Source organism: Portunus trituberculatus, chromosome 5, assembly GCF_017591435.1.
Source record: "Portunus trituberculatus isolate SZX2019 chromosome 5, ASM1759143v1, whole genome shotgun sequence".
NCBI lineage: Eukaryota > Metazoa > Arthropoda > Malacostraca > Decapoda > Portunidae > Portunus > Portunus trituberculatus.
In genome coordinates this window covers 9,951,463-9,978,778 of record NC_059259.1, presented here as the reverse complement: position 1 = coordinate 9,978,778, position 27,316 = coordinate 9,951,463, and the positions used below count along the sequence as shown (strand labels likewise).

At 40.6% G+C, this 27,316-nt stretch overlaps 3 protein-coding genes across 9 annotated transcripts in view; 1 reads left to right on the top strand and 2 right to left on the bottom strand.

The window, feature by feature from the left end:
• Positions 1-393: 393 nt before the first annotated feature.
• Positions 394-6,334, bottom strand: LOC123513897 (transmembrane protein 223-like). The gene is made up of 4 exons (XM_045271363.1): positions 5,927-6,334; positions 4,785-4,969; positions 2,769-2,911; positions 394-1,654 (listed from the first exon to the last, which is right to left on the bottom strand). The coding sequence occupies exons 1-4, from the start codon at positions 6,142-6,144 to the stop codon at positions 1,499-1,501; spliced, it is 702 nt and encodes a 233-aa protein (XP_045127298.1). The 5' UTR covers positions 6,145-6,334; the 3' UTR covers positions 394-1,498.
• Positions 6,335-8,578: 2,244 nt separating this feature from the next.
• Positions 8,579-9,845, top strand: LOC123513903 (endocuticle structural glycoprotein SgAbd-2-like). Its single transcript, XM_045271378.1, has 3 exons — positions 8,579-8,719; positions 8,930-9,114; positions 9,307-9,845. Exons 1-3 carry the CDS (start codon positions 8,702-8,704, stop codon positions 9,437-9,439), a joined length of 336 nt encoding a protein of 111 aa, XP_045127313.1. The 5' UTR covers positions 8,579-8,701; the 3' UTR covers positions 9,440-9,845.
• Positions 9,846-10,098: 253 nt separating this feature from the next.
• Positions 10,099-27,316, bottom strand: part of LOC123513871 (syntaxin-1A-like) — a 33,760-nt gene continuing 16,542 nt past the window's right edge. For 6 of the 7 annotated variants that reach the window (XM_045271337.1, XM_045271320.1, XM_045271306.1 and 3 more), the window contains 2 exons: positions 10,790-10,968; positions 10,099-10,425 (listed from right to left, as the gene is read on the bottom strand). The gene's annotated coding sequence lies outside the window, so the exon portion shown is untranslated. The remainder of the gene's footprint in view (positions 10,426-10,789; positions 10,969-27,316) is intronic. The other variant, XM_045271311.1, reaches the window with a different exon arrangement.

The window sequence follows — 27,316 nt, the reverse complement described above, 5'->3', positions numbered from 1 at the left end:
CTTGCTGTGGTGAGGAGAGCAAGATGGTGTCTGGTCAAGATGTTTAACCCTTCAGTACTAAGATGCATTTTTACCTTCATTTTTGGGTGTGATTAAATGGTTTTAATTGCATTAGGAAGGGTTTATGGAGGTCAGAAGAATAATGGCCACAGTCTTCACTATTTTAACTCCTTCAGTACTAGGACGCATTTTTACCTTGATTTTTGTGTATGATTAGACACTTTTATTGACATTAGGAAGGGTCTATGGAAGTCATAAGATTAATGGCCACAGTCTTCACTATTTTAACCCGTTCCGTACTAAGATGCATTTTTACCATGAGTTTTGGGTATGATTAGACACTTTTATTGACATTAGGAAGGGTCTATGGAGGTCAGAAGATTAATGACCACAGTCTTCACTATTTTAATCCTCGACATGAGTTTCTGAAGCTATAGAAAAACACCACATAGTCACTGAATATAAAACTGCATCCTGGTACTGAGGGGATTAACAATGGCAATGACAAAGACTGACTTAAGGAGACACAATGGCACTGAACATTTGCCTATATCTTTCCACACATCATCCTTTGGTATTATTGCAGTTTGAACCAGTACACCACATGTAACGATACACATTCTCACGGTCTAGATCACACTTCTACCAACATTTCTAACCCCATTTTACCCTATCGGAAATTAATAATAGGGTTAGGTTAGGTTAGGTTTCCCGCGAGATCCCCAAGCTTGTTAGACATAGGGAAAAAGTAACATAAGAAAGGATACATTGGTTGAAACTGCAAATTTACCCATCTTTCTTACTGTGTCCTTCCCTGCACAGCACTCACAACACTCACTGCAGCTGTGATGGGGGCCAGAGGAGAGCCCAGCCTGTACCTGTCTTGGCTCCATAATGCAACACAGCTCCCAGACTGACTCCTGCTGTATCTTAGTTGATGGTGAAAGGAAAGGAGCAACAGATGAGGTGATACTCAAAGAAAAGGAGGAATAGGAAATAATTTGATAGTGAAGGAAAAGAAAATACAAAACGAGTTGATAGTGAAAGGAAATGAAAAAATTGATGAAAGTTAATAGTGAAGGAAAAGAAGAAATAGGAAAGTTGATAGTGAAGGAAGAGAAGAAAATAAGAAACAAGTTGATAATGAAAGGTATGGAGAAAACTGATGGAACTTGATAGTGAAGGAAAAGAAGAAATAGGAAAGTTGATAGTGAAGGAAAAGGGAAAATAGATAAAAGCTGATAGTGAAAGAGAAGAGGAAAAGAGAAACAAGATGAGTGAAAGAAAAAGAAGAAGTAGATAAAAGTTAATTGTGATAAAAAAAAAGCAGGAAATTGATAAAGATAGTGGAAGAAAAGATATCAGACATAAATTGATAATGAAAGAAAGGAGAAAATAGATAAACCAGGAACAACCAAAGTGAATAAACAACACCAGGAGGGGGGGTGTTACAAAAGCTACCCCTGACTGTACTGTACATCCGGTCTGGTCCACTGCCTCACCGCGCCCAGTTCCTCCTGATGCCTGCAGAGTAATCAAACAGCTTGGAGTTGGTGAAGTCGCCTTTCATGTCCAGGAGGTAGTAGAAAGCCTTGCCCTGGACCTTGAGAGGGAGGTGTACCCGCGACGCAGCTCGACTCTGACTTGCTGACACCTTAGGACAGAGAACAGTCATGCAGTTTACAAATAGGCTTTTTTTTTTTTTTTTTTTTTATGATTTTTAAACTTTAGGATTGCTCTTTTCTTTTACTTTACAATTGTTTTCTTTTAACTTTACATTTTTTTTACTCTTTCTGTTACTCTTGGTCAGCTTTCCTCTCTTCTATAAAAAGAAAAAAACCTATACTCATGACACTTACTGTACATTTCACCATGAGTTTTGGGTGTGATAAGATGGTTTATTGACACTAGCAAGGGTGTATGGAGGTCAGAAGATTAATGGCTGGAGTCTTTACTATTCTAATACCAACATGTACATTTATTGGTGTCTTCAAAGGTAAATTAAATTATGTGTGTTCTCAGCATCTGCCAATTATAATGACAACTACATACTCATTTTCAATAGACAGAATAAGAGGTAAACTGCCAATAGAATTCTGAAAATCGAGGTGATAGATGTAATACAACTTACACCAGCAATATAGAGAAATGTGCAACACCACTCAGACCAAACAGGCAACAAGAAATTATGCAAACACCAATACTGTTCAGAAAATGGAAAACTCTACTCTGATATGGTCCACAAACTATGTAGCTTTGGTCACATGCAGTATTGTTTGTTGGTTTAGAGAGCACTGTTTGGTGGGAGAGATGGAAGCAGCTGTAAGTTAAACATGTCACGGTGATTTTATTAATTTTAAGAGTGGGTCTGATAGAAGTATTGAAGTGGTATAGGGGTTATAACAAAGGGGACATGAGCAAAGTTCTTAGGATCAGTAGCAGGGAGAGAAGCAGAAATAATAGGTTGAAGCTTGAGAAATTCAGGTTTAGGAAAGAAATGGGGAAAGTGGTTTTCAAACAGAATGGTTGATGAATGGAATGGACTCAGTAGTGATGTAGTTAGTGGTCAATCAATCCTCAATACAGAGCTTTAAAAGATTAGATAAATTTATGAGGATGATAGATGGGATTAAGTAGCTTTACTCATATAGGGACAGCCACACGTAGGCCTGGCAGACTCTTGCGGCTTCCCTCTTTTCCTTATGTTCTTATGATGCCGTCCTGTCACCAAAAATTACCAGAATCTTGGCTTACTTCACCACACTCACCTTTTCTATTGGCACCAGCAGGGACCTGTTTCTGCCAAGAGGAGTGAAGGTAAAGAGATGCAGCTTTTGACCACCCCTCTTGAGCACCATGCCACTGACGGACCGCAGAGTGTACATCCAGCACAGTCCCATGGTGCCCCAGCCTGCCCAGGGGAGGTACATTGTCACACTACACACCCTCATGTTCCTCCTACATATAATAAAAGTCTTCACCCTTTTTGTTTCCTTCAGTACAAGTAAAGCCTGCACATTGGCATACTTTACTAAACACAAACTTTATTCAGTGATCATCTTCATGTCAGGATATTGCAAAGCTACCCTCACCTCACACCAGGGCAATATTTTAGTGTTATTATCTACACACCACCAATAAGCACTCAAAACATTCAATAAAGCACAAAGTAATCGGACACTCTTGTAATCTTAGGAATCCCAGATGAAATAACAAACTATGTATAATAATGACAAAGGTGATAAACTTTTTTTTTTTTTTTACATTATGGCCTATAGCAACTGTAAGCATACTTGAAGAGTATATGTGGGAAGCGCTGTTAAGCTTCCGTCCATTAGTGGCGCAGGCAGTTCTGTTTATCATGGTACCAATATTAGGGTCCAAATCTTTAATTTCTAAACTACCCTCCTACGGATTCTATCCTTCTCTCTGTACCTTCATCTCCAGTTTCCTTTCCGATCGTTCTATTGCTGCTGTAGTAGACGGTCACTGTTCTTCCCCTAAAACTATCAACAGTGGTGTTCCACAGGGTTCTGTCCTATCACCCACTCTCTTTCTATTATTCATCAATGATCTCCTAAATCTGACTCAATGCCCTATCCACTCCTATGCTGATGATACCACCCTGCATTATTCAACAGCGTTCAACAGACGCCCAACCCAACAACAATTAAATGACTCAAGGCGAGATGCTATAGGACGCCTAACTTCTGATCTTTCACTTGTTTCTGATTGGGGCAGAGAAAACCTGGTTTTGTTCAATGCCTCAAAAACTCAATTTCTACAACTATCTACTCGACATAACCTTCCAGACAACTATCCTCTCTTCTTCAATAACACTCAACTTCCCTCTCCTCTACATTAAACACACTCGGTCTATCCTTCACTAAAAATCTAAACTGGAAATTTCACATCTCTACTCTTGCTAAATCAGCTTCCAAGAAGTTAGGTGTCCTATGGCGTCTTCGTCCATTTTCTCTCCCTCCCAGCTGCTTGCTCTGTACAAGGGCCTTATCCGCCCGTGTATGGAGTATGGCTCTCATGTCTGGGGGATCCACACACAGCTTTACTAAACAAGGTGGAATCTAAAGCTTTTCGTCTTATCAACTCTTCTCCTCTAACTGACTGTCTTGATTCTTTAAGTCACCGCCGCAATGTTGCATCTTTATCTGTCTTCTACCGCTGTTTTCATGCTGTCTGCTCTTCTGAACTTGCTAACTGCATGCCTTCCCCCTCCTGCGGCCTCGCTGCACAAGACTCTCTACTTCTTCTCATCCCTATTCTGTCCATCTTCCTAATGCAAGAGTTAACCAGTATCTTCACTCCTTCATTCCCTACACTGGTAAACTCTGGAACTCTCTACCTGTGTCTGTATTTCCACCTGCCTATGACTTAAACTCTTTCAAAAGAGGAGTGTCAAGACACCTCTTACGTTAACTGGACCCTCCTTTTAGATTTTTCTGTTTTTTCTCTTTCTACTTTTCTTTTAACAGGGCCTGGCAACCAGCGGGATTTTTTTTTTTTCCAACACTGTGTTTGCCCTTGGCCAGTGCCCTTGTAATGTAAAAAAAAAAAAAAAAAAAAAAAAATATCACCACCCAAGTGCATCTTTGGTATAACCACCTAGAACCTGGGTATCATGATGACATGTAATTCTAAACCACTCCACAAATAGCACAGCTTCAAAATTGTATGTGGTGGAATTTGAACCTATGCATGGATGTCTGCCCGATCCCACCACCACCACCTTATCCACTATGCCACCACCTCCCCTGTCAACTTACCAACTATAAAACTGCCAATTGTTATCCCATTCCTGTACTGGCCAAAGTCTGTCTTCTTCCACCAAGAGAGAGCCTTGTTGTTCTTCTGCTTCTCAGGGATGTCCACACTCTTCATGGTGGTGTAGGCAAAGTGACTCAGGTAAGTCCAGAACACAAACTGCGACAACCCAAAGAAGTTGATCATCCTGCAAATAAGAATGTGTCTGTACAAGTTCCAAGACATTTGTCCCTCACCTCTGGATAACTCTTATGATCTTTAAGGGAACTTGCAACCCAGTGGGCCATTTTTTTTATTAAATTTTTCACTTTTTGTTGCCCTTGGCCAGTTTCCTCTCCTGCATAAAAAAAGGTAAATTTGCAGTTTCAATCAATATACCCTATCTTGTATTTCTTCTTCCCCATATCTAACAAGCTTGGGGACCTCCTGGGAAAGCAGGGTTTTAACCTACCTAACCTAACCTAATCCCATTTTCTAATAGGGTAAAATGGGGTTAGAAATGCTCATAGAAGTGTGATCTAGACCATGACAATGTGTATAGTTACGTGTAGTGTATTGGTTAAAACTGAAATAATAATAAAAATAAAAAATAATAAAAAAGTGGCAGGTGGTACTAGCACTACACTTACACACACACACACCAGTGCAAGTGTCCAACAGTGTGGCATGAGGGACAGTCAGCCAGTATTTAATGTAGGATGTAGCTGAGTGATATTAGGGAACACCTGCTTGCTGTTTGGTGGCTGCAGGACAAGGTGAACTGTTTCCATCAAGCAATGCAGAAAAATTGTAGAGTGTACAGGAACTGTGCTTCACTATATTGTTTTTAGACCCTTCAGTACCATGACACATTTCCATATTCATTCTGCTTACTATTTGTCGATTTTATACAGCTTTAGAAACTTATGTGAGGGATTAGAATAGTGAAGACTGTGGCCATGACCTCCATAAACCCTTCCTAATGTCAATAAAGTGATCTAATCGTACACAAATCTCAAGGTAAAAATGTGAACCAGTATTGAAGGGGTTAATGAGTTGCAGTTTTAGCCATCATCCTTTTATATACTGTGAGAGCTTTAAATGATTTAGGTTAACGTGGAAGATAACCTCAGTCTCTTCCCCCAACACACACCGCCACTGTTACCTGTAGAAGCCCTTGTTGTCATTCCTGTAGAGCAAAGTATCCTTGGCCACCACATACTCATTGTCCAACATCAACTTGGTGGGGTCTTTCCTGGCAGCACCACGCCAGGCCGCCCCACTGTGGAGGTGCTGCTTGGAGACCCGTGCTGCTCTGCTCAATGCCCTGGACCCCTCATCGATGCTTGTCCTGCAGAGAACCAGTAGGCGTACAGTAGCCATGGCAGGACAGCACGGCAGGGCACGGCAAGGCACGGTATGGCAAGGCAGTGGTTCCGTTGGTCGCTGCCAAACACAACCCGTAGTGACAGGTTTCGTTCGTTATGCAAGTCAAGAGTCACTATTGTGTTATTTCTTCATACTCCCTCTTGTTCTAATGCTTGATGCGTAGTGTATAAACGCTAAGAGAGCTTGCATTCCAGCTCAAGGATCTAGTCTAGACGAATGAATTGTACATCGTGAAGAAAGTAAAGAAAAATAATAGCAAATTGTGGATGCTGTGTCTTCGCGAGTGTGTTCCCGCCGCTCGCGTGCGTGTGCGTGACGACGGGGAGCGCACACGCACACATACACACATAGGGAATGAGGCAGGCAATGGGAACACACACACACACACACACACACACACACACACACACACACACACACACACACACACACACATTAGAAGCACAAGATCGCAAAGTAAGAAAGTGAGGAAGGGAAGATGTCTGAGAGATGTTAAAAAGTATAGTTTCCTGCAAAGATGTATTGAGACTTGGAACAGTTTGAGTGAGGAAGTGGTGTCAGCAAAGAGTGTGCATAGTTTAAAGAAAAATTGGATAAGTGTAGATATGGAGACGGGGCCACACGAGCATAAAGCCCAGGCCCTGTAAAACTACAACTATAACTTTATAGGTAAATACAACTAGGTAACTACACACACACAGGGAGGGAATGAGACAGGCAATGGGAAGGAACACAAGCTTGGTGACTAGTGATCTCTTTCCTCCATCTCATTTTCCTGTTACGTATTAGTAACTAAAAGTAACTCATTGATACCTGAGCTGTATTTAACATGAGCACGCATCGCAGAAGAGGAATGCGAACAAGGTAACACATCTAGAGCGACAGGAGAAGCTTAACACATAACGCGCCTAGTGCTATAACCATAAACGCCTTTCCCTTCACTCTGAAGGCGGCATATGACCTAGGATTCTTGTGGAGTGGCCTGCTTTCCACGCCATCTCTCTCTCTCTCTCTCTGCATGTGGTCAAATTAATGTATAAAAACAACAGCAACAATTATTCCGGCCAGCCAATCAGCAAACGAACATAATATCATAGCATCATCTAAACACACACACACAAACACACACAGCTAATGCCCGTTACTGTTCACCACGCTACCAGCTTTCCACGCCCCTGACCCCAAAACGCCACTCCCGCACGCCCTCAGGTCCGCCCAGGGTTCCCGCCACCACACTACACGCCCTCAGGAACCGCGGAGGCAGGCGTGAGGAGCCGCAAGAGTAAGTGGTGCCACGCCCTCCCTGCAGACAAGTTGTGGAAGACAGAAGTGCCAATGTGTTACGGGATGTGATGTTACCTTGGTATTCTTTGTTCTTGTTATCATTTCTTGTTCTTGTTCTTCTTTAGTCGTTAATTAGTACTTCTTCCTCTTCGTTTTCTTTTCCTTGTGCTTCTTTTCTTCTTTTCTCCTTCTCTTTCCTGTTTTTGGACCTTTTTTTTTTTTTTTTTTTTTTCTCTTGAGACGCCTCTCGTTGTTATTGTTCTTCCTCTTCCTTCTGTCCCCTCCCAATCCAGTCCCAGGCGGCGCAGTCCATCCCTCCCAGCACAGTTACATAATAGACAGTCACTCTCCTCCCCGTAAGCAGGTGAGAGTAATTGCAGGTTTCATCATCAGTCTTGTCCACCAGTTACGTCCTTCCCTCCTCGTAGCTCCTCTTCACTCTCTCTTTTTCGTTTATTTATTCGTTTCACTCCATAGTTGTTAGTTTTTCTGCTCTACTATCAGCATCTTCCTCACAAATGTAATGTTTCTCTAACATAATCTTCCTTTCGTTTATTTACTTAAGTTCTTATCTGTTTGCTTATATGTTATGTTAATTGGCATCTCCCATCCACCACGAGCATGTCTCTCATCTTGATTTTCTACGCATTAGCAATCCGTCAAGGCAGTGTTCAGGGAGACATATTGCTTATTAATCTTGAGCTGCTCGTGATGGGAGGCTCAGAGTTAGCATAGATCGAGGTTCGCAGGTGAAACATAAGCTGCTGGAAGATCAACACTGACAACTTGATTACTGAGTCTATACCATATTATGAGAGTAGAGACTCAGGCCTCCGCGGTGGGTATCCTTGTCCAGTCAGCCGCTCAGGAGGCACACGTGAGCCGACTCTTCCTGCAGCAACGGGCCCAGCTCAGGCGCATGTGGCTCCGGGCGGCGAGCGTTGTATGTGCTTCAGAGGTGAAAATAGCTTTCCCGTCACTAAGTGGTGCTTGTGGTGTTGTGGTGGCGAGATGAACACAAAATTGTAGATATCATCTGATTACGTCGAGTGTTCTACAAAAGCCATCCAAAGAGAGGACGAGCGAGAGGTAAAGACACTTCCCCCCCTTCCCCACGGCGAATCCTCGACCACGCCCACCACAGCCACCACAACGCTCACCACCACAGACAGCAGCCCACGGCCTACGGTCGCGGCCTCCACTGTATATAAAGCGTGAGTGAGAGAAACAAGGCAGACAGTGACCTGCTCCTCCTCTCGTCGCCAACATGATGAAGCTGCTGATTGTGAGTCACGCTGTCTCTCGCTCCTTTCCTTGCTGGCGGCCCAGCGTGCCTTGCCATGCCTCGCTGTGTTGTGCCAGACAGCCTGGCCTGGCCTGGCCTGGCATGACCTAGCTCCCACCCTCGCCAGTTTTCCTGTGCATGACACTGCCACAGTGATGAGGAGGCATGGCGCCGATGATGACCCCTAACACTGTCTGTCCCCGTGTGCAGGTGTGCGTGGTGGTGGCGGCGGCGGTGGCGGCGCCCACCTACGACACGCCCATCCCCATCCTGAAGGACGACCGCACCCAGAACGCCGCCGGCGAGTACTCCTTCAACTTCGAGACTGGCAACGGCATCGTGCGCAGCGAGTCCGGCTACCAGGCTGACGGCCAGGAGAACTCCGGCGCCTTCAGGTGAGGCGGGGCGCCGCCCTGGCACCACGGCAGGCACTGGGAGGGAGGGAGGGACGGAGGGAGCACGCAGGGTGTGGAAGGAGGGTTGGGGAAGAAACACAAGACAGATCTTTGCAGCAGCACCAGCAGCAGCAGAAATACCATCATAGTAGTTACCCACCACACTAACTCTGTCCCCTTACGCCCTCACAGCTACACCAGCCCCGACGGCACTCCCGTGGCCATCTCCTTCACCTCCGGCGCCGGTGGTTACCAGCCTGAAGGCGCCGTGCTGCCTGTGGCCCCGGCGCTGCCCTACGAGCGCTCAGACATCTTTGTACATTAAACACCCACGCCCACCAAGTGTCCTCGCCCCTCTCCCACCTCTTCACTTCATCTATCCACCTCGTCCCCTCCCACCTTCCCACAGGCTTCCCTCCCTCTTCATCTCTCCACTTAGTCCACTTTTTGTCTCCTCATCTCCCCACCACCTATATTACACCTCTCCACTTCCTATCTCTCCATCTCTTATAGCTATTTCCACCTCTCCACCTCCTAAACCAATCAGCTATCCATCTCTCCACTTCCCCTCTCTCTTTTCTACATCTCTACTCGCTATCCTCCGTCTCTCCTCCCTCCACCTCACCACCTTCTCTTCCCACACACCGGCGGAACTGTATTTATTGTGGTCCTCGTGGCGGCCTCGCTCTTCTGTGTTCCTCTGAGTGCAAATAAACCATGAGTAACTGAACTGTCGGTGTGTTGTGTTGGCAGCGATATACCCCAAAGACTATGAACACGAGAGAGAGAGAGAGAGAGAGAGAGAGAGAGAGAGAGAGAGAGAGAGAGAGAGAGAGAGAGAGAGAGAGAGAATATTTCGTTTATAAAATATTGAAATGAATGGCTTTTTTCAATCACTAAGAAGTAAAAATATACAACAACAACAACAATACTACTACTACTACTACTACTACTACTACAAATGATAATCAACAAACAACAATAAAAGCTTCATATTTTTACTTCTACAACGTGAAACAAGGGCAGAGTCAAACAATAATTCTAAGAAACACAAAGAGAAAAGCAAAACACAAATCAAGAGTGAGATTCCATTAACATCACTCTCTTCTTCTATTAACCATTTCCCTTCATGCGTTGAGATTAAAAAAAAAAAAAAATGTACGGTTTTCTCCATCATCATATTAACCTTCTTGTTCTTCCTGTTCCTCGTCTTTGTTCATCCATCGATCTCATTTGTCTCTGTTGTCTCGTCCGTGGTTTCATTCGATTTGGCGTCCCTTCTTTCACGCACCATTTGTAGCCCCTGCAGGCCTGATGGGAGAGAGGGCTGAGCTGAGTGTGTGTATATGTATGTATGTATGTGTGAGCACTCTTGAAAACCCATAATTACTTTCACGACACTTGTTGATAAGATGCAGAAATGTTTTAAGAATTGTAGAAGCTGTGTATTTATGTAAGAGAGAGAGAGAGAGAGAGAGAGAGAGAGAGAGAGAGAGAGAGAGAGAGAGAGAGAGAGAGAGAGAGAACCAAACACACACACACACACACACACACACACACACACACACACACACACACACACACACACACACACACACACACACACACACACACAAACAGAAACCCCAAAACAGCCAAATACAACAAATCAACACCATGCAACATCACTACTCACCACCACGATACCCCTTGTAACAATCTAGGCAAGGAGTGTCCATATCCTCGGCCATCACCACAAGAGGGCTGAAGGCGACGAGAACCACGAGGAGGGCGAGAAGAACAGTGCGCATCTTGAAGGTCTGGCGTTGGCTGGAAATGTGATGCCAGGGAGAGCTGTACTTCCTCTTATATACGCTGAAACGCCGGGTATCGTGTGTAAAAAGGCGTGGAGGGTGTGAGGATGGGTGACAAGGGGTTAAAAGAGGTGTTTTTAAGGTAAGGAGGCATATGGAGGGTGTGTGGGTGGGTGACAAAGGGTTAAAAGAGGTGATTTAAGGGTAAAGAGGCATGAATTGTGTGTATGTGGGTGATAAGGGGTCGAAAAAGTTGTTTTTAAGGGTAGGCAGGCATAGATCGTGTGTGTGTGTGTGTGTGTGTGTGTGTGTGTGTGTGTGTGTGTTTCACTGTTTCACTGTTTGATCTGCTGCAGTCTCTGACGAGACAGCCAGACGTTACCCTACGGAACGAGCTCAGAGCTCATTATTTCCGATCTTGGGATAGGCCTGAGACCAGGCACACACCACGCACCGGGACAACAAGGTCACAACTCCTCGATTTACATTCCGTACCTACTCACTCCTAGGTGAACAGGGGCTACACGTGAAAGGAGACACACCCAAATATCTCCACCCGGCCGGGGAATCGAACCCCAGTCCTCTGGCTTGTGAAGCCAGCGCTCTAACCACTGAGCTACCGTGTGTGTGTGTGTGTGTGTGTGTCTGTGGGTGACAGGGGTTACAAGATGTGTTTTAAGGGTAGGGAGGTATGAATTGTGTGGGTGTGGGTGATAAAGTGTCGAAAAAGGTGGGGTTTTTTTTAATGGTAAGGAGGCATGGATCGTATGTGGGTGGGTGACACGGGTTGAGGTATGGATTGCGTGTGTGTGGGTGATAAAAGAGGTGTTTGAAATTGTAGGGAGGCATGGATCGTGTGTGTGTGTGTGTGTGTGTGTGTGTGTGTGTGTGTGTGTGTGTGTGTGTGTGTCTGTAATTCACCTCGGTCGTCTGCTGGTCACCCAGCCAGTCTTCCCCATTACGGAGCGAGCTCAGAGCTCATAGACCGATCTTCGGGTAGGACTGAGACCACAACACACTCCACACACCGGGACAGCGAGGCCACAACCCCTCGAGTTACATCCCGTACCTATTTACTGCTAGGTGAACACACCCCACACATTAACAGACCACAACACACTCCACACACCGGGACAGCGAGGCCACAACCCCTCGAGTTACATCCCGTACCTATTTACTGCTAGGTGAACAGGGGCCACACATTAAGAGGCTTGCCCCCGCTTATCGGGACTCGAACCCGGCCCTCTCGATTGTGAGTCGAGCGTGCTAATCACTACACTACGCGGTGTGTGTGTGTGTGTGTGTGTGTGTGTGTGTGTGTGTGTGTGTGTGTGTGTGTGTGTGTGTGTGTGTGTGTGTGTGTGACAAGGGATTAAAAGAGTGTTTATTTAAGGGTAGGGAAGCATGGTAGGGAATACAGGCAGATTTACAATCAATAAATATATCAGGCATGGTCTGTCGACTCGAAACTCCTAAGACAGACGGCTTTAATTAAAATTTTATGCAGTGAGAGCAGAAAAATACTTTCACATAATATCTCAGCTAGTTAGGGAGTAATCCTATCTCATTGTAAAGTTAACTTGCATACAGTGTGCTGCCACCAAGGTAGAAACCTAACTAATATATTATATAGTCTGATTGAGACACCATATATACAAGCATTCAATAACAAAATATGAAAGGAAAAGAAAAAAGTAATAATAAACGGATACACAACACAAAGCATAGGTTAAAGTTTATGTTAAATTTTGTTCAATCAAAATATGTTTCTTTATTTTGTTTTTATATGTTTGTATGTTGAAATTACCAAGAAGTTTGATTTGGTTTGGCAGGTTGTTATACAAGTTGGGGCCGTGACATGTGACGCTATTCTTATACAATGTAGTTCTTAAATTTACATTATTTCTGCGGGTATGAACAGGATTATCAATGACTGGAAATATTGAGTTGTGTCCAATAGGTTTGTAAGTTAAAAGAAGCGTGAAGTATTTGTGTATGGAAACAATATTAAGAATATTTTCTCTACTATAAATATCTCTTGTAGAATCGTCTTTTTTTCATGAAGATACATCTTAAAATTTTACTTTGTGCTTTTTTTTAGTTTATTAAGAAATGAAGGCCATGTACTTGCCCACAGTGAGACACAGTATGTGAGGTGAGGGTAGCAGAGAGTGTGGTACATGCTGATCATCGCTTCTCAAGTTAAGTTGTGCTGAACGAGATACAAAATACATGAAAACTTTGAGAGTTTTAATCGTACATCTTCAATATGGCAGCTCCAATTCAAATTATCATCTATTTTTACTCCAAGAAATTTCATATCATTAACTTGTGTTAAAACTTCACCGTCTAAAAATGGAGGAAGTACATTTTTAATTGATCTATTCTGAAAGAGAACATATTTAGTCTGAGATATTGAGCTTTAATTTATTAGATTGTAACCAGGATTTGATGATGTTTAGTTTTGATATTATATTCCAATGTAAGGAATTCAAGTCTTTATCATTTATCAGAAGGGTTGTATTGTATCATCAGCATATATTACACAGTCAAATTTTGTACTTGAATTTACAATATCGTTGACATAGACCAATAAGAAAAGTACAGGAGCTAGAATAGACTCCTGAGGCACTCCTTTACATATAGGACTAAATGAGGAATGATTTTGATTACAGTAAACTCATTGATACCTGTTGCTCGAATGTTGGGTGTGTGGGTGGGTTTACAGGGTTGAGAGAGAGAGAGAGAGAGAGAGAGAGAGAGAGAGAGAGAGAGAGAGAGAGAGAGGAGTGACGAAAAGAAATACTAGGAAAATATTTCATGCACAAAAATCTCTAACTAAACTTCAATAAAACATCAAGACGAGAAAAAAGATAACAGAAATATCTCCATGGAATTTCAAAAGTTTCCTAGTTTGTTGTTTTTTCCCTCCTATCTCTTTTTCTTCCTCCTCCTTCTTTTCGTTCTTTGTCATGAAGTATGTCATTCATGTCACCTTTACTCTCTCTCTCTCTCTCTCAACGTTAAATTACACCTTTTCAGACGATTCCTTAACATAGGTAATAATGATCTCTACGAAAGGCATATCGTACGTAACATGTAGGGGGGGGGGTAAGACGGACCACTTAACAAAGTATTGAGTCTAGAAACCATATTTATATGATTTTGGTTTGTGGTGGTGCTTTGTGATGTTACCTTCGAAGTCCACACCCGAGTCACGGGTTTTGAAGGAAAACAATGAAGCACAAGAATTTACAAAATAATAATTTTTCTTGGGACAAAAATAAAATGATGGGTTAAGACGGACCACCAGGGGTCCATCTTACCCCGCAAACTGAACATGAAGAAACAAATCCTTATTGGCATAAAGCACAGATAAAAAAAAAAAAAAAAATCTTCCTCGTCATCGTCATAACCCTTCACATTGCTCATGAGCCAAATTTATTGGTACAAATCAAACGAAAAAAAAAAAAAAAAAAAAACCTCTCCCTCATCATCATCTCTCCTTGCACAACAATGACATAATCACACACTAAAACCTCTTCCTCACCATCACCACCACCACCATCTGTCCCTGCACATTGCTGATGAGTCCACCTTTTGCAATCACCACAACAAACCCAGCCTTCCCCTCTCATGGTGTCCATCTTACCATTAGTAAATACTCAAATACCAAAGTATCTATGTTTACTATGGCAATTTATGGCATCTATATATCATGTATACACTCCTGGGCATGTATAACATAAGTACTAAATCATTATAATAATTATTTAATTATAAAACAAGCAGTGTCTTACCTTGTGCATATAACACCACCACTGCATAATATGACAAATATTTCCCTGTGAAGCGCAAGGAAAACTTAGCGTGCCTACTGGCAGTGATGACGTCATTGTTGGGGGACGTGAAGGACATCTAAGAGTAGAATTTTGAAACTCGCCCTTTATGCTTGGATTTAGAAGGGGTTCCGTCTTACCCCACCTTCCCCTACTTAAATCATGCTAGAGTCTTTCAAATGTTAGTTATATAGCTCATCAATGATTAAACAAACCTCGTATTCTTATCTATAACCATGGAAATGACCAAAGTTAAGACAACATAAGAGCTGAGAAAAATATTATAGATCGGAACATACAAGGCTTCAAAAGCGCTCATCTCTCTCACCACGACTATAATCCAAGGCCACAGAGATGATTAGCGGGGCTTTTAAGAGTGTTTCTTCAGTTAAAAATGTAGAAATCTTGTCACTCTGCCTCGAAAACCGTAAAAAAAAAAAAATAAATAAAGAAAAAGAAGAAAAGACATTTAAAAATTCGTGTTGATTTCAATAAAACCCTTTGAAATAATGGAGGTGAAACACAAGTGTTTGAGAACACGAGGTAAGAACGATGGGACAGAAGACAGGTAGCGATAGGGCACCATCAATGCCACCCACTCACCCATGCCACTCAACCCATCCCTCTCTGCAGCTGGGTCTACTTTTGCACTCAACTCAGCAATGCCGCTACCCCACCAAACACTCTTACCACCACCCATCCATGCCAGTGCGTTAAAATTTGCATGCTTGTGTGAAGATAGATAAGCCGGTAATTTGATCCGCTGATAGATAGATGGGCAGGTAGGTACTTACATAGATAAATACATGGATTCGTGGACAGATCATTTGATAGATACGAATTCCTATACTCATTATCAATTCACCTTGGTATAATGTCAAAAGTCAACATATATCAAGAAGCAATAGAAATAGGGAATGAAAGAAGTATCATAGTTTGCCTTTCAAATGGCCGGCCTATACCTCGTTTTTTTTTTCTTTTCCGCGGGAGATGCAAACACTCGCTATAAACACTATAAATATCTACTAATTTGGCAAATAACCATAGCTGGACACCATAACGAAAATAAAGATGCCACAATAACCCATGAATATATGACATTTGTTTAAGTATAGTATCTCATTTAAAACAGATGTAATAACAGATACATATCATAGACATTTACACTACGGTCACTCGGTCAGTCTATCAGATACTGCCATCACAGACACGCACCTACAGTAGTAGTGTGGCAACAGTGGTGGTGACAGTGATGTGTTATTGTATATATCTTGCCACCTCCAGGCACACACACACACACACACACACACAGCCGTATATACTCAAGAACACACTCATATATACCCTCAACACTCGTAAACACACTCAATCAAATCCAGAACATACCCCCCCCCTCCACACACACATAGTGAAGTACGTGTTGCCATGAATTCCCAGCAAATTTGCTGAGCCTCAAACCTCAAGAGTCAAGAGTGAAGACAATTAAGGACAACAGTGAACAGTGAACCACCGCCACCAGCACTGCAAGCCAACAAGTCAGCATTGCCTGCCTTCACCACAACCCTGTTTAAGGTATTGTGTTTGCCATTCACTTATTATTAGGTTTCCTTTACACACGAGAGTGAAAACAGTTCAAATATGGAATAGGCGGATGGCGTAACGAGCAGTGATGGTGGCGTCCCCCGGGCACTGGTCACTCCCCAGGGCCCCGCCTCACCGCCCCCACTCCCGCCAGCCCACCTCAGCCTCGGGTTCCAATACTTTTTTTCATAATATTTCTTAACAATAATATTACGCTTCCATAGTACGTTTTTATGGTTTCTGTAAATGTTTCGTTGTGTTTGAAGTGTGTTCCGCGCCTGTGTTCGATAGATAAGTGGCGTTTAGTAGTGATTTATGGCGTGAGTTTAAGCCTTCTTAACGGTCAAAATTTCCCATTTATCATTTTGAATTTTTTTATTTCAAGCTAGAACTGGGCCTTTATGCTATCAAAGAATCGTCTATCCTCTTTTAAGCGTGAAATCAATCCATTGAGTCAAATATGTGGACTTTGGAATGGTGTTTAGTCCTGTTAAAATTATGCTTTATTTTTTTTTATATTTTGTTTGTTTCTGTTTGTTTCGTGGTCTAAATTGTTGTGGAATACCTTAAAAGAAAGCTCAAACTCTGTAGAATGTGCTGAAATACTCGCGGAGTGTAAATGGCTGGATGTTCTGGGAGGTTTATAAATAAAAGGTTTTTATACTTTTAATATACTTAATTTATGCAATTCTTTAAAACTAGTTAACCAGGAGATTATTTTACGTTTTGAATATTAGTTATAGTATTTATCACGTTATAAAATAATATGCATTCGGCCGTAGCTTTGTTTTTTCTATTGGTCATTTTCTAAATTATTTACGTCATAGCCGAGTCACCCCTGTTCCCGCGCATTCTGATGACGTCACAGCCAAGGTGGTGACACATCATAGCCCCGGGCTGGCGCCTCTCTTCCAACCCCACAGTTCATCAGTATTTTGTCTAATATCTAGTGATTTCTACGTGTTTGTGTGTGTTTCTAGGCTCAGATTTGTAGACAGTAGTGGTACAAGGAAGAAGAAAGGAGAAATAAAGGATGATAGGGAGGAAGAGGAGAAGGAATTAAGCCAAGATACTTAACTCTCTCTCCTTCTTCACTATTTTGCTGAACATCTTGTGTTTTTTAAATGCTTTGATGTGTTTCTATGCTTGGGCCTGTAGATAAAAGCAATTGAAGAAAGAAAAAACGAAAAACAAGAGAAGAGAACGAAGAAGAAAGGAGAAAAGGAAGTGGAAGAGGAGGAGGAACTAATCTGCATTAATTAGCTAAGTTTCCCTTGTAATCTTGCCGTTCTTTATAAGGCATTTTGGTGTTTTGGGGGTATTTTAAGTGTGTTTGATATTGCTGCATGGTCTTCTGAGTGTTTTTGGGTCTATGTTGGGTGTTTCAGTGTGTGTTGAATGGTTTTAGGTATATTTTACGTATTTAAAGTGTGTTGTGGGAGTGTGTTTGAGTATTTGGATATGTTTTGAGTGTTTGGGGCATTGCAAGGTGTTATATGAAGTTTTGAGCATATTTTGGGATAAGTTTGAGTGTTTCATGTGGTTAGTGTCCAAGTGTGTGTGTGTGTGTGTGTATTTTGTGGTGTTGGAGTGGTTTTGAATTTTGATGTATACTAAGTGTTTCTAGTGTGTTTTAGGTGTATTTCTAGGTATTTTGGGTTGTTGTGTGATGTTTTGGGTTATTTTTGAGTGTTTAAAGTGGCTTGGGTGTGTCATGGTGCACTGGAGTGGTGTTCTGGGTGTGTTTTGGGTTAGTTTTGAGTGTTTTAAGTGGCTTGCATGTATCTTGGTGTAGGAATGGTGCTCTGTGTCTTTTGGGGGTGTGTGTGGGTCTTCCAAATATACATACTTTATATTATCAAGAATAAGAACAAAAATAAGAATAATAATGCTAATAAACTTGTAACAGCAAAAACATGTCACCATTGAATTTCTTCTTCTCCATGTAACCCCTTGAGTACCATAGTGCATTTCCATGTTCATTGTGGTAACTATTTGGGGTTTTCTACAGCTTCAGAAACTTTTGTGGGGGATTAAAATAGTGAAGACTGTGGCTATTAATCTTGTGACCTCCATAGACCCTTCCTAATGTCAATAAAATGGTCTAATTGTACAAAAGTCTCAAGGTAAAAATGCATTCCAGTACTGAAGAGGGTTAAACAAATAAATAAATAAGAAAAGAGGATTATTATGTAAACCATCAATAATTCACATCAGTGTGCAATATTTTTTCTCTTCCATCAAAATGAAATGTGGCACTGGAAGAAAACATTATTAGCACATGAATGAATGCAGTATGTGAATATTCTCTCTCTCTCTCTCTCTCTCTCTCTCTCTCTCATACATTAATTTAACCTGTCTTCTCTTTTTCATCTATTCTTTCTTGCATTCCCTTTCATCTTTTCCTATTTCTCTCACATTTTATCCTGTGCTTCACCTTTCATCTTTTCCCTTCCTTTCTTCTGCCTTTCCCTTCTGTTTCACTTAAAAAACAAGGACACTTCTTTTATCTTTCCTTTCTTTCATTCCCTTTCATCTTTTTCTTCTTCTCTCACATCTTATTCTCTGTCTCATCTTCCATCTTTTCCTTCCTTTCTTCCACCTTTTCCTTCTATATCTCCTTCAATCACACTCCAAAGACACACACACACACACACTTCCACACTTCAATGTCCAATAAAACACCACAAAATATAAGAGATCAATCCTTTTCAATCAATCTTGTCTTTCCTTTCTTCCAATTTTTCCTTCAGTTCTTCTTCCAATCAAACTCGCAAAACAAAGGCACATCCACACATTAATGTCCAATAAAACACCACACAATATAAGAGATCAGTGTATATTTATATAAAAGAACAAAAAGACAATTATTCACAAAAATTCTGAGCTAGATATACAATTGTAGCACGTCAAAACACTTCTGTACATTGTCATTACCAGGGATAACCTCACCTGAGTTACCTTACTGTTATTGCCCGCCAGGTGATGGTAATGAGAGTGATAGGAGAGAGAGAGAGAACGAAAGGAGAGAAAGGAAACTGATTTGGAGAAAGAATGAAAGAAAGAAGATAAGAAGACTAGAGAGAGAGAGAGAGAGAGAATAAAATAAAGGAGAGGAAATTGATAAGGAGAGAGGAAAAAAAGGAGAGAAAATTGTTAAGAAGAGGAAAAATGAGAGGAAACTGATTAGGAGAGAGAATAAAAGAAAGAAGATAAAGGACAAAAAAAGGAAGGAAGGAATATTAAAAGAGAGAGAGAGAGAGAGAGAGAGAGAGAGAGATAAAGAGAAGAGAGGAGAAAATTGACAAAAGAGAGAAAATGAGAGAAAAACTAAGAGAAAAAGAAAGAAGGAAAGGAAACAACTAGAAGAGAGAATAAAGAAGGAAAGAATATTGACTAAGAGAGAAAGAATAAAGGAAAAGAGAAAATTAACAAGGAGAGAGAAAAATGAGAGAAAATTGACTAGAAGGGAGAGAAAAGAAAGGAAAAAAGACCAGGAGAAAAAAAAAGAAGGAAAAATATTGACTAGGAGAGAGAGAGAGAGAGAGAGAGAGAGAGAGAGAGAGAGAGAGAGAGAGAGAGAGAGAGAGAAAACAAATGACCACCAGGAAAAAGAGAGAGGGAAAAAAGAGAAAATTGATTAAGAGAGAGAAAGAAGAAAGAAAGAAAACATCAAATCACATGGAAAAAAAGACTTGATATATTCATAATAGTGTCTAAGTTGATTTAACCCTTTCACTGCAACCTACTAGTATTAAAAGGAGCAATTCTCACACTAGGGTCCATTCAACAGTAGTTCCGCAGCTTAATGGTGAAATGAACCCAAATATCACTGTGGAAATGATTTAGAGCAGTGTTTTCATGGTTCACAGCAGCGTAAGGGTCTGAGAGGAAGGTATCAAGAGTCGCTGGTATACTGGCCACCTCAGTGCTTCCTTTCGTGGGATAGGCTTGGCTGGGCCAGATTAGGGTACGGTTAGGTTAGGTTGGTGTGTGTGTGTGTGTGTGTGTGTGTGTGTGTGTGTGTGTGTGTGTGTGTGTGTGTGTGTGTGTGTAATTCATCTCGGTCTCTTGCTGGTCACCCAGCCAGTCTTCCCCATTATGGAGCGAGCTCAGAGCTCATAGACTGATCTTGTTAGGACTGAGTGTGTGTGTGTGTGTGTGTGAGTTACATTCACCTATTTACTGCTAGGTGAACAGGGCCACACATTAAGAGGCTTGCCCATTTACCTCACCGAACGGGACTCGAACCCGGACCCTCTCGAGTGTGAGGATAGGTCAACCACTACACTACACTACACTAGTGTGTGTGTGTGTGTTTCACTGTTTGATCTGCTGCAGTCTCTGACGAGACAGCCAGTCGTCCCCCCTACGGAATGAGCTCAGAGCTCATTATTTCCAATCTTCGGATAGGCCTGAGACGAGGCACACAACACACACCGGGACAACAAGGTCACAACTCCTCGATTTACATCCCGTACCTACTCACTGCTAGGTGAACAGGGGCTACACGTGAAAGGAGACACACCCAAATATCTCCACCCGGCCAGGGAATCGAACCCCGGTCCTCTGGCTTATGAAGCCAGCCCTCTAACCACTGAGCTACCGGGCGCACGTGTGTGTGTGTGTGTGTGTGTGTGTGTGTGTGTGTGTGTGTGTGTGTGTGCACTAGGGTCAATAAGGTTAGGGCAAATCTAAGTTAGTTTACCCAACCCAAACAAACCCAATAACTTCAACATAGCCCAACCCAATGTCACCACACCACACCTAACCACACCAAAACCTCAACTAATTTTACCTAACCCAAACAAAACCCAACAACTTCAACCTAACCTAACCCAACCCAACACAGGCCGTCCCACAGAGCACCAAGGATAGCTGGGGCAGGTCGTCACACCATCCCAAATATAAAAAGGTCCACAGACAGTTGATGTATTTACAGTGTCATTAAGGCCACAGCTGATGACTTCTTCGTTCTAACAGCAATGAGAAGGGATGAAGAAGGGAAAGGTAAAGATAATTAGTGTGAAGAGAAATGACTAGAAGAAGGGGAAGATAGAGATTAGTATGAATAGAAATGACAAAAGGGATCAAGAAAAGGAAAGGTACAGATGGTTAGAGTGAATAGGAATGATATAGAGTGGTGAAGAAAGGGAATGTAAAGATTGGTATGAAAAGAAATAAGAGGAGTGATGAAGACAAAGATAAGCATGAATAGTAATGACAAGTGATGAAGAAGAGGAAAACAAAGATGATAAGAATGAAACACAAAGAGAGGAGGATGAAGAAAGATGACAAAGATAATTGAAATGAAAACAATGACAAAAAGATGAAGAAAGAGGAAAACGAGGATGATAAGAATGAAAACAATGACAAAACAGATGAAGAAAAGGAAAACGAAGATGATAAGAATGAAAAATAATGACGAAAAAGATGAAGAAAGAGGAAAACAAAGATAATGAAAACAATAACAAAAGTGACAAAGAAAGAGGAAATATGAAGATGATTAGAATGAAAACAAATCACAGAATTAATGAAGAAGATAAAGACATGATAAAGATAGATAATGAAAGAGTAAGGAAGAAAGAAAGAAAATGAAGATAGACTGGTATGTAATTATAATGAAGAGTAATGAAGATAGAAGAGTAAAGGATAAGAATGACAAAAGACAAAACAAGATGCGAGTAAATGACCGAGAAAGGAGAAAAGATAACAAATGAATGAATGAAAGAAGGAAAAGAAACTAAAACAAGGTGAAAAGAAACAAGAAAAATAGTGAGAAATGATACTAAATGGAAGAAAAAAAGTAAGAGAGGATAATGATGGAGTGAGAAAGAGAGAAAATGAGTGAGTGAGAGAGTGAGTGAGTGACTGAGAATGAGTGAATGAGGAAGAGAGAAAGTGAGTATGAGTAAGGGAGAAAGAGAAAATGAGGGACAGAGAGAGAAAGTGAAGTGATGAGGAGAGAGAGAGAGAGAGAGAGAGAGAGAGAGAGAGAGAGAGAGAGAGAGAGAGAGAGTGAGTGAGTGAGAGAGTGAGAGTGAGTGAGTGAGTGAGTGAGTGAGTGAGTGAGTGAGTGAGTAAATTAATGACCCTATAATGTTCCAAGTGAGTAACAGCATGAGTGATGAGTATACACGAGTGAATACAGTTAACCTAGACAGCTTCCAATGCCACACACTCACACACTCCCGAGACACACACTTAAGTACCACTGCTCCATGGAAACCAACGCACTACCAGAGGCTAAGACAAGTTGAGCAACACTTCCCTGCCTTGACAAATTAACTGAACACACACACACACACACACACACACACACACACACAGCTATGTAACTATTAATCTACATATAAATTTCACTGTTCTTTTCCTTCTTGTTTATACTCTCTCTCTCTCTCTCTCTCTCTCACACGCTCACGCACACATACACACATAAAGCTACATACCAAGTAATTAACAAAACATAATCTAAATTCTAGTTCATTCCTTTACAATTTATCACACACACACACACACACACACACACACACACACACACACACACACACACACACACACACACACACACACACACACACACTTATCAATTAATGTACTGTAACCCAAATTTTCTTCTTTATACTCTTCCTTCCTTACTTCCTTTCTCTTTCTCACCCCATTTCCTTCTCTTTTTCCTCCTTCTCATTTCTTCTTCTCTTCACATTATCTTTCTCCTCTCTTCATTATACAAGTTTCCTTCAAAATAATGGCATACAGTTTTCATTTTGTCCACTCGTTCCTCCCTTCTCTGGCTTCCATGATACACACACCTGAGCCTCCTATCAATACTATACAGTCTTCACTATGTCTATTATTATGTCTCCTCTCTTCACATTTTGGCTGATGCTTTTCACTTTTTTAGAGAGCCAGCACTCAAGTGGGCCTTTTTAAAATCTTTTTTTTTTTTTTACTCTTGGCTGGCCCTCTTCCTTACATAAAAAAATAAATAAATAAAACGTAGTCCTTCATTATACAAGTTCATCGCAAATTAATCCCTTCAATACCGAGATGCTTTTTTATCTTGATTTTGTGGGTGTGATTAGATGACTCTATTTGCATTAGGAAGGGTCTACGGAGTCAGAAGATTAATGGCCAGAGTCTTTACTATTCTAATCCCAACATTTGTTTCTGAAGCTGTGTTAAATCAATAGTAACCAGAAAGAATAAGGAAACACGTCCTGCTACTGAAGAGATTAACTCCTTCAGTACCATGTCGTGTTTTCTTATTCATTCTGGTTACTATTTGGCGATTTTACACAGCTTCAGAAATTTATGTAGGGGTTAAAATAGTGAAGACTCTGTTGCATTACTCTCCTGACCTCCATAGACCCTTCATGATGTATACAAAATCGTCTAATCGTACCCAAACTCAACAAAAAATGTGTCCTAGTACTGAAGACATTCAAAGTATACAGTGTTCATTATGCCTGTATTTCTTCCTCATACTAATACTATACAGTCTTCATTATGTCTATTATTGCTTCCGGTTCCTTTTAAGACACATGTGCACTGCTTCTCACTTCCACATATCCATTAAATCATATGTTTCTGCTTTTTTTGTGTGTTCTTTGTCAGTTTTGGATATGAAAAATGCTGTTGTTTTTGCAGCTTTCACTCACTTTGCACTGTTATAAAAGAAAGAATATGACAGCTTTTTCTGCCTTCAGTGTCAGTTTCCAGTACATAAAAAGAAAATATGAAGGAATGTTAGTTTTTGTTATATTTTGTTAATTTTGAATATGAAAAATGACGTTGTTTTTCCACCTTTCTCTCACTTTCCGGTATAAAAGAAAGAATACGACAGCTTTTTCTGCCTTCATTCTGTCAGTTTCCAATACACACAAAGAAAATATGAAGAAATGTTAGTTTTTTGTTATATTTTGAATATGAAAAATGGTGTTGTTTTTTTCCTTTCTCTCACTTTCCGATATAAAACAAAGAATGTGACAGCTTTTTCCACCTTCCACCTCCACTGTCAGTTTCCAATAGATAAAAAGAAAACCTGTAGGCCTCTTTTTTTAATCAATTTTTGTTGGCCTTGGTTGGTTTTCCTCTTACATACAACATTGTATTACTGATAATCTTTTTTTCCTCTTCACTGATAACATGAGTACACCTAATTATTGCTCTCCTGTGCCTCTACATGTTAAGAAATTCATGTGTGTCAAAACAAGGCATTACTGATATTATTTTTTTCCTCTTCACTGATAACAAGGGTATATAAATATTGCTCTTCTGTACCTCTACTTGTCAAGACACGAGTATGTATCAAAACAAAGCATTACCGATAGTCTTCATTAGGAACACAAGCAAATGGAATCTTATCGAACCTTACAGACACTTACAAAATACTTTAACTATTCAAAGTCTCCATAAAATTCATAATTATTGCTCACTTGTCTATAGGTTACAAGAAGTGGTCAAATATCACACACTTTTCATTACCAACACCAAAATAAAGACTTCACTGCACATATTTCTTCACACTCAAAGGAACACTCTTGATATATTGATCTTCACACTGCCCTGCCCCACCACACACACACACACACACACACACACACACACACACACACACACACACACACACACACACACACACACACACACATAATTTTTTCATTTATCTTTCCATTTTATTCCTATTTTTCTTCATCATCATCCTTTTATTTCATTTCTATCTTCACTTCTTTCTAAAACAGCTATCCTGTACACTCATCCTTTTATCTATCCATATCTGCCTCCATTTCTTATCCAAAACTCTCATTCTCTTTTCTCATTCTTTCGTTCTTAACTCCATCTTATTCCTATTCTTCTTTACCCTTAGTCTTATTTCACGTCTGGCTACATTTCTTACCTAAAATATCTTTCCTATTTCATCCTCATATTTTTATCCATTTCTTATCTAATTCTCATTCTCTTTTTATCCTTATTCTTTCATTCATTGTTCTATTTTACTCCTAATTCTTCTTTTACCCTCATTTTTTTTATTTTTCTAGCTTCACTTCCAATCTTGAATACCTGTCCATTTCATTTCTCATCCTGTATTCATTTCACTTCCATCCTCATTCTCTTTCTGTTCAAACACTGCCATGTTCTACTAATCCTTTCATAATACTGCATTCTTTATCTTCATTTTTTTATTTTATTTCTAGCTTCACTTCCAATCTTGAATACCTGTCCTCCTTTTCTTATCCTGTACTCTCATTCACTTCCATCCTACACGTTTTCTGTTCAAACTAATCCTCTTTTACCTTCACTCTTTTAATTCATTTCTGGCTACACTTCATATCTCAAATACCTGTCCCTCTTTTCCTATCCTCACTTCCACCATACATTCTATTCAAACACTCCCTAATCTTCTCATAACACTCCGTTTTACCCCTCGTCTCTCTTAACCTAACCTACTGTACACAGACACATATATACACACACCTAACACTCAAAAATACAAGTGGATAATGTGCAAAATAAGAATATAATGTTTGCCCAGTGTGGTTGGTATTGTTAGTGGTGTTGGTGGTGTAGTTATTGGTGTTATAGCCTCTTCGATGTCTTTGGAAACCCTAAATGTAACTACAGACCCCTGATGTGTGTTAGTGGTTAGTGGTGTGTGCAAATTGAAGTCATTACTATATATACATCAAATGGTTCGTCCTTCACTGTAGAGAAACTTAATATAATGTTAGTGTATTTATTGTATCACTATGACTACTACTATTTCTTCTATGTATCACTATTACTACTACTATTTCTTCTATTTTTAATCTTGACTAACTTTTCCTTTTCTTTCTCTCTGTCTCTTTTCTTCATTTCTGCTTTCTCACGACTACAGAGAAACTATCAACAAGATAAAGCGCCATGTTATTATCACAGTTACACCTTGACTGACTGACTGACTGACTGACTCTCTCTCGGACACAGCTACGTGAGTATAACAAGAAGAGACAAATGGATAGAAATATTTACAAACGGCTGTGTTAGCTTAAACGTAAATGCACTAAATATATTCATACGTTTGTGGAATGATTGCGAAGGAAACTAGCTTATATCAATCAATCGCTCTCTCTCTCTCTCTCTCATGCAAACCTAACCTAACCTAACTTTGCTTTGGAAATACACAGAAGTTCAGGCTATGTCACTATTTCGGTCTAACATTAATCTTTCACCTCTCGTCTATATTTATCCCCATCATTCCTGTGTTATCTTGCATCCTATCCTTTACCTGTGCTGTGTTTACAATATATAGCAATGTTTATGATAAAGTGTCATTGTCTATTATATATTTTTTTCTCATATTAATCTTTTGTCAATATTCATCGTCATCTTTTCTGTGTTATTTTGTATCCTAATCTTGAATTGTGCTTTGTTTATGATAGTGTCGCTGTTTATCATATTTTTCAGTCTAGCAGTAATCTTTCACCTTTTATCAATATTTATCGTCATGTTTCCTGTGTTATCTTGCATCCTAATCTTGAACTGTGCTTTGTTAACGATATGTATTGATGTTTATGGTATTGTCGCTGTTTATCATATCTTTTGGTCTAATATTAATCTTTCACCTCATCAATATGTCCTCAAAACTCAATACTTTCTAACCTTCCACTGTGCTTTGTGTAGGAAAAATGGCTCCACTGGTGTTATGTCAGTCACCGCTATCACTCGTATCCTCACCGTCTCCTGGCTCCCATAATGCATAGTGTTGATGGGGTGACCTTGGCCCATATTAAGAAACGCTCTGCTCTCTCACCATGACTATTTTCCAAGGTCACAGAGATGACAAGCTGGGTTTCTGAGGGTGTTTCTCCTGTGCAGTGTATAGTAACCTTGTTCATTTGTCATTGGAACCATAAAAACACCCTTGAAAACTTGTGTCATTTGAACTGGAGCCTTTTGAAATAGTGGAGGTGCTGTGCTGGAGTGGTTATGAATGTGGTTCTAATAATG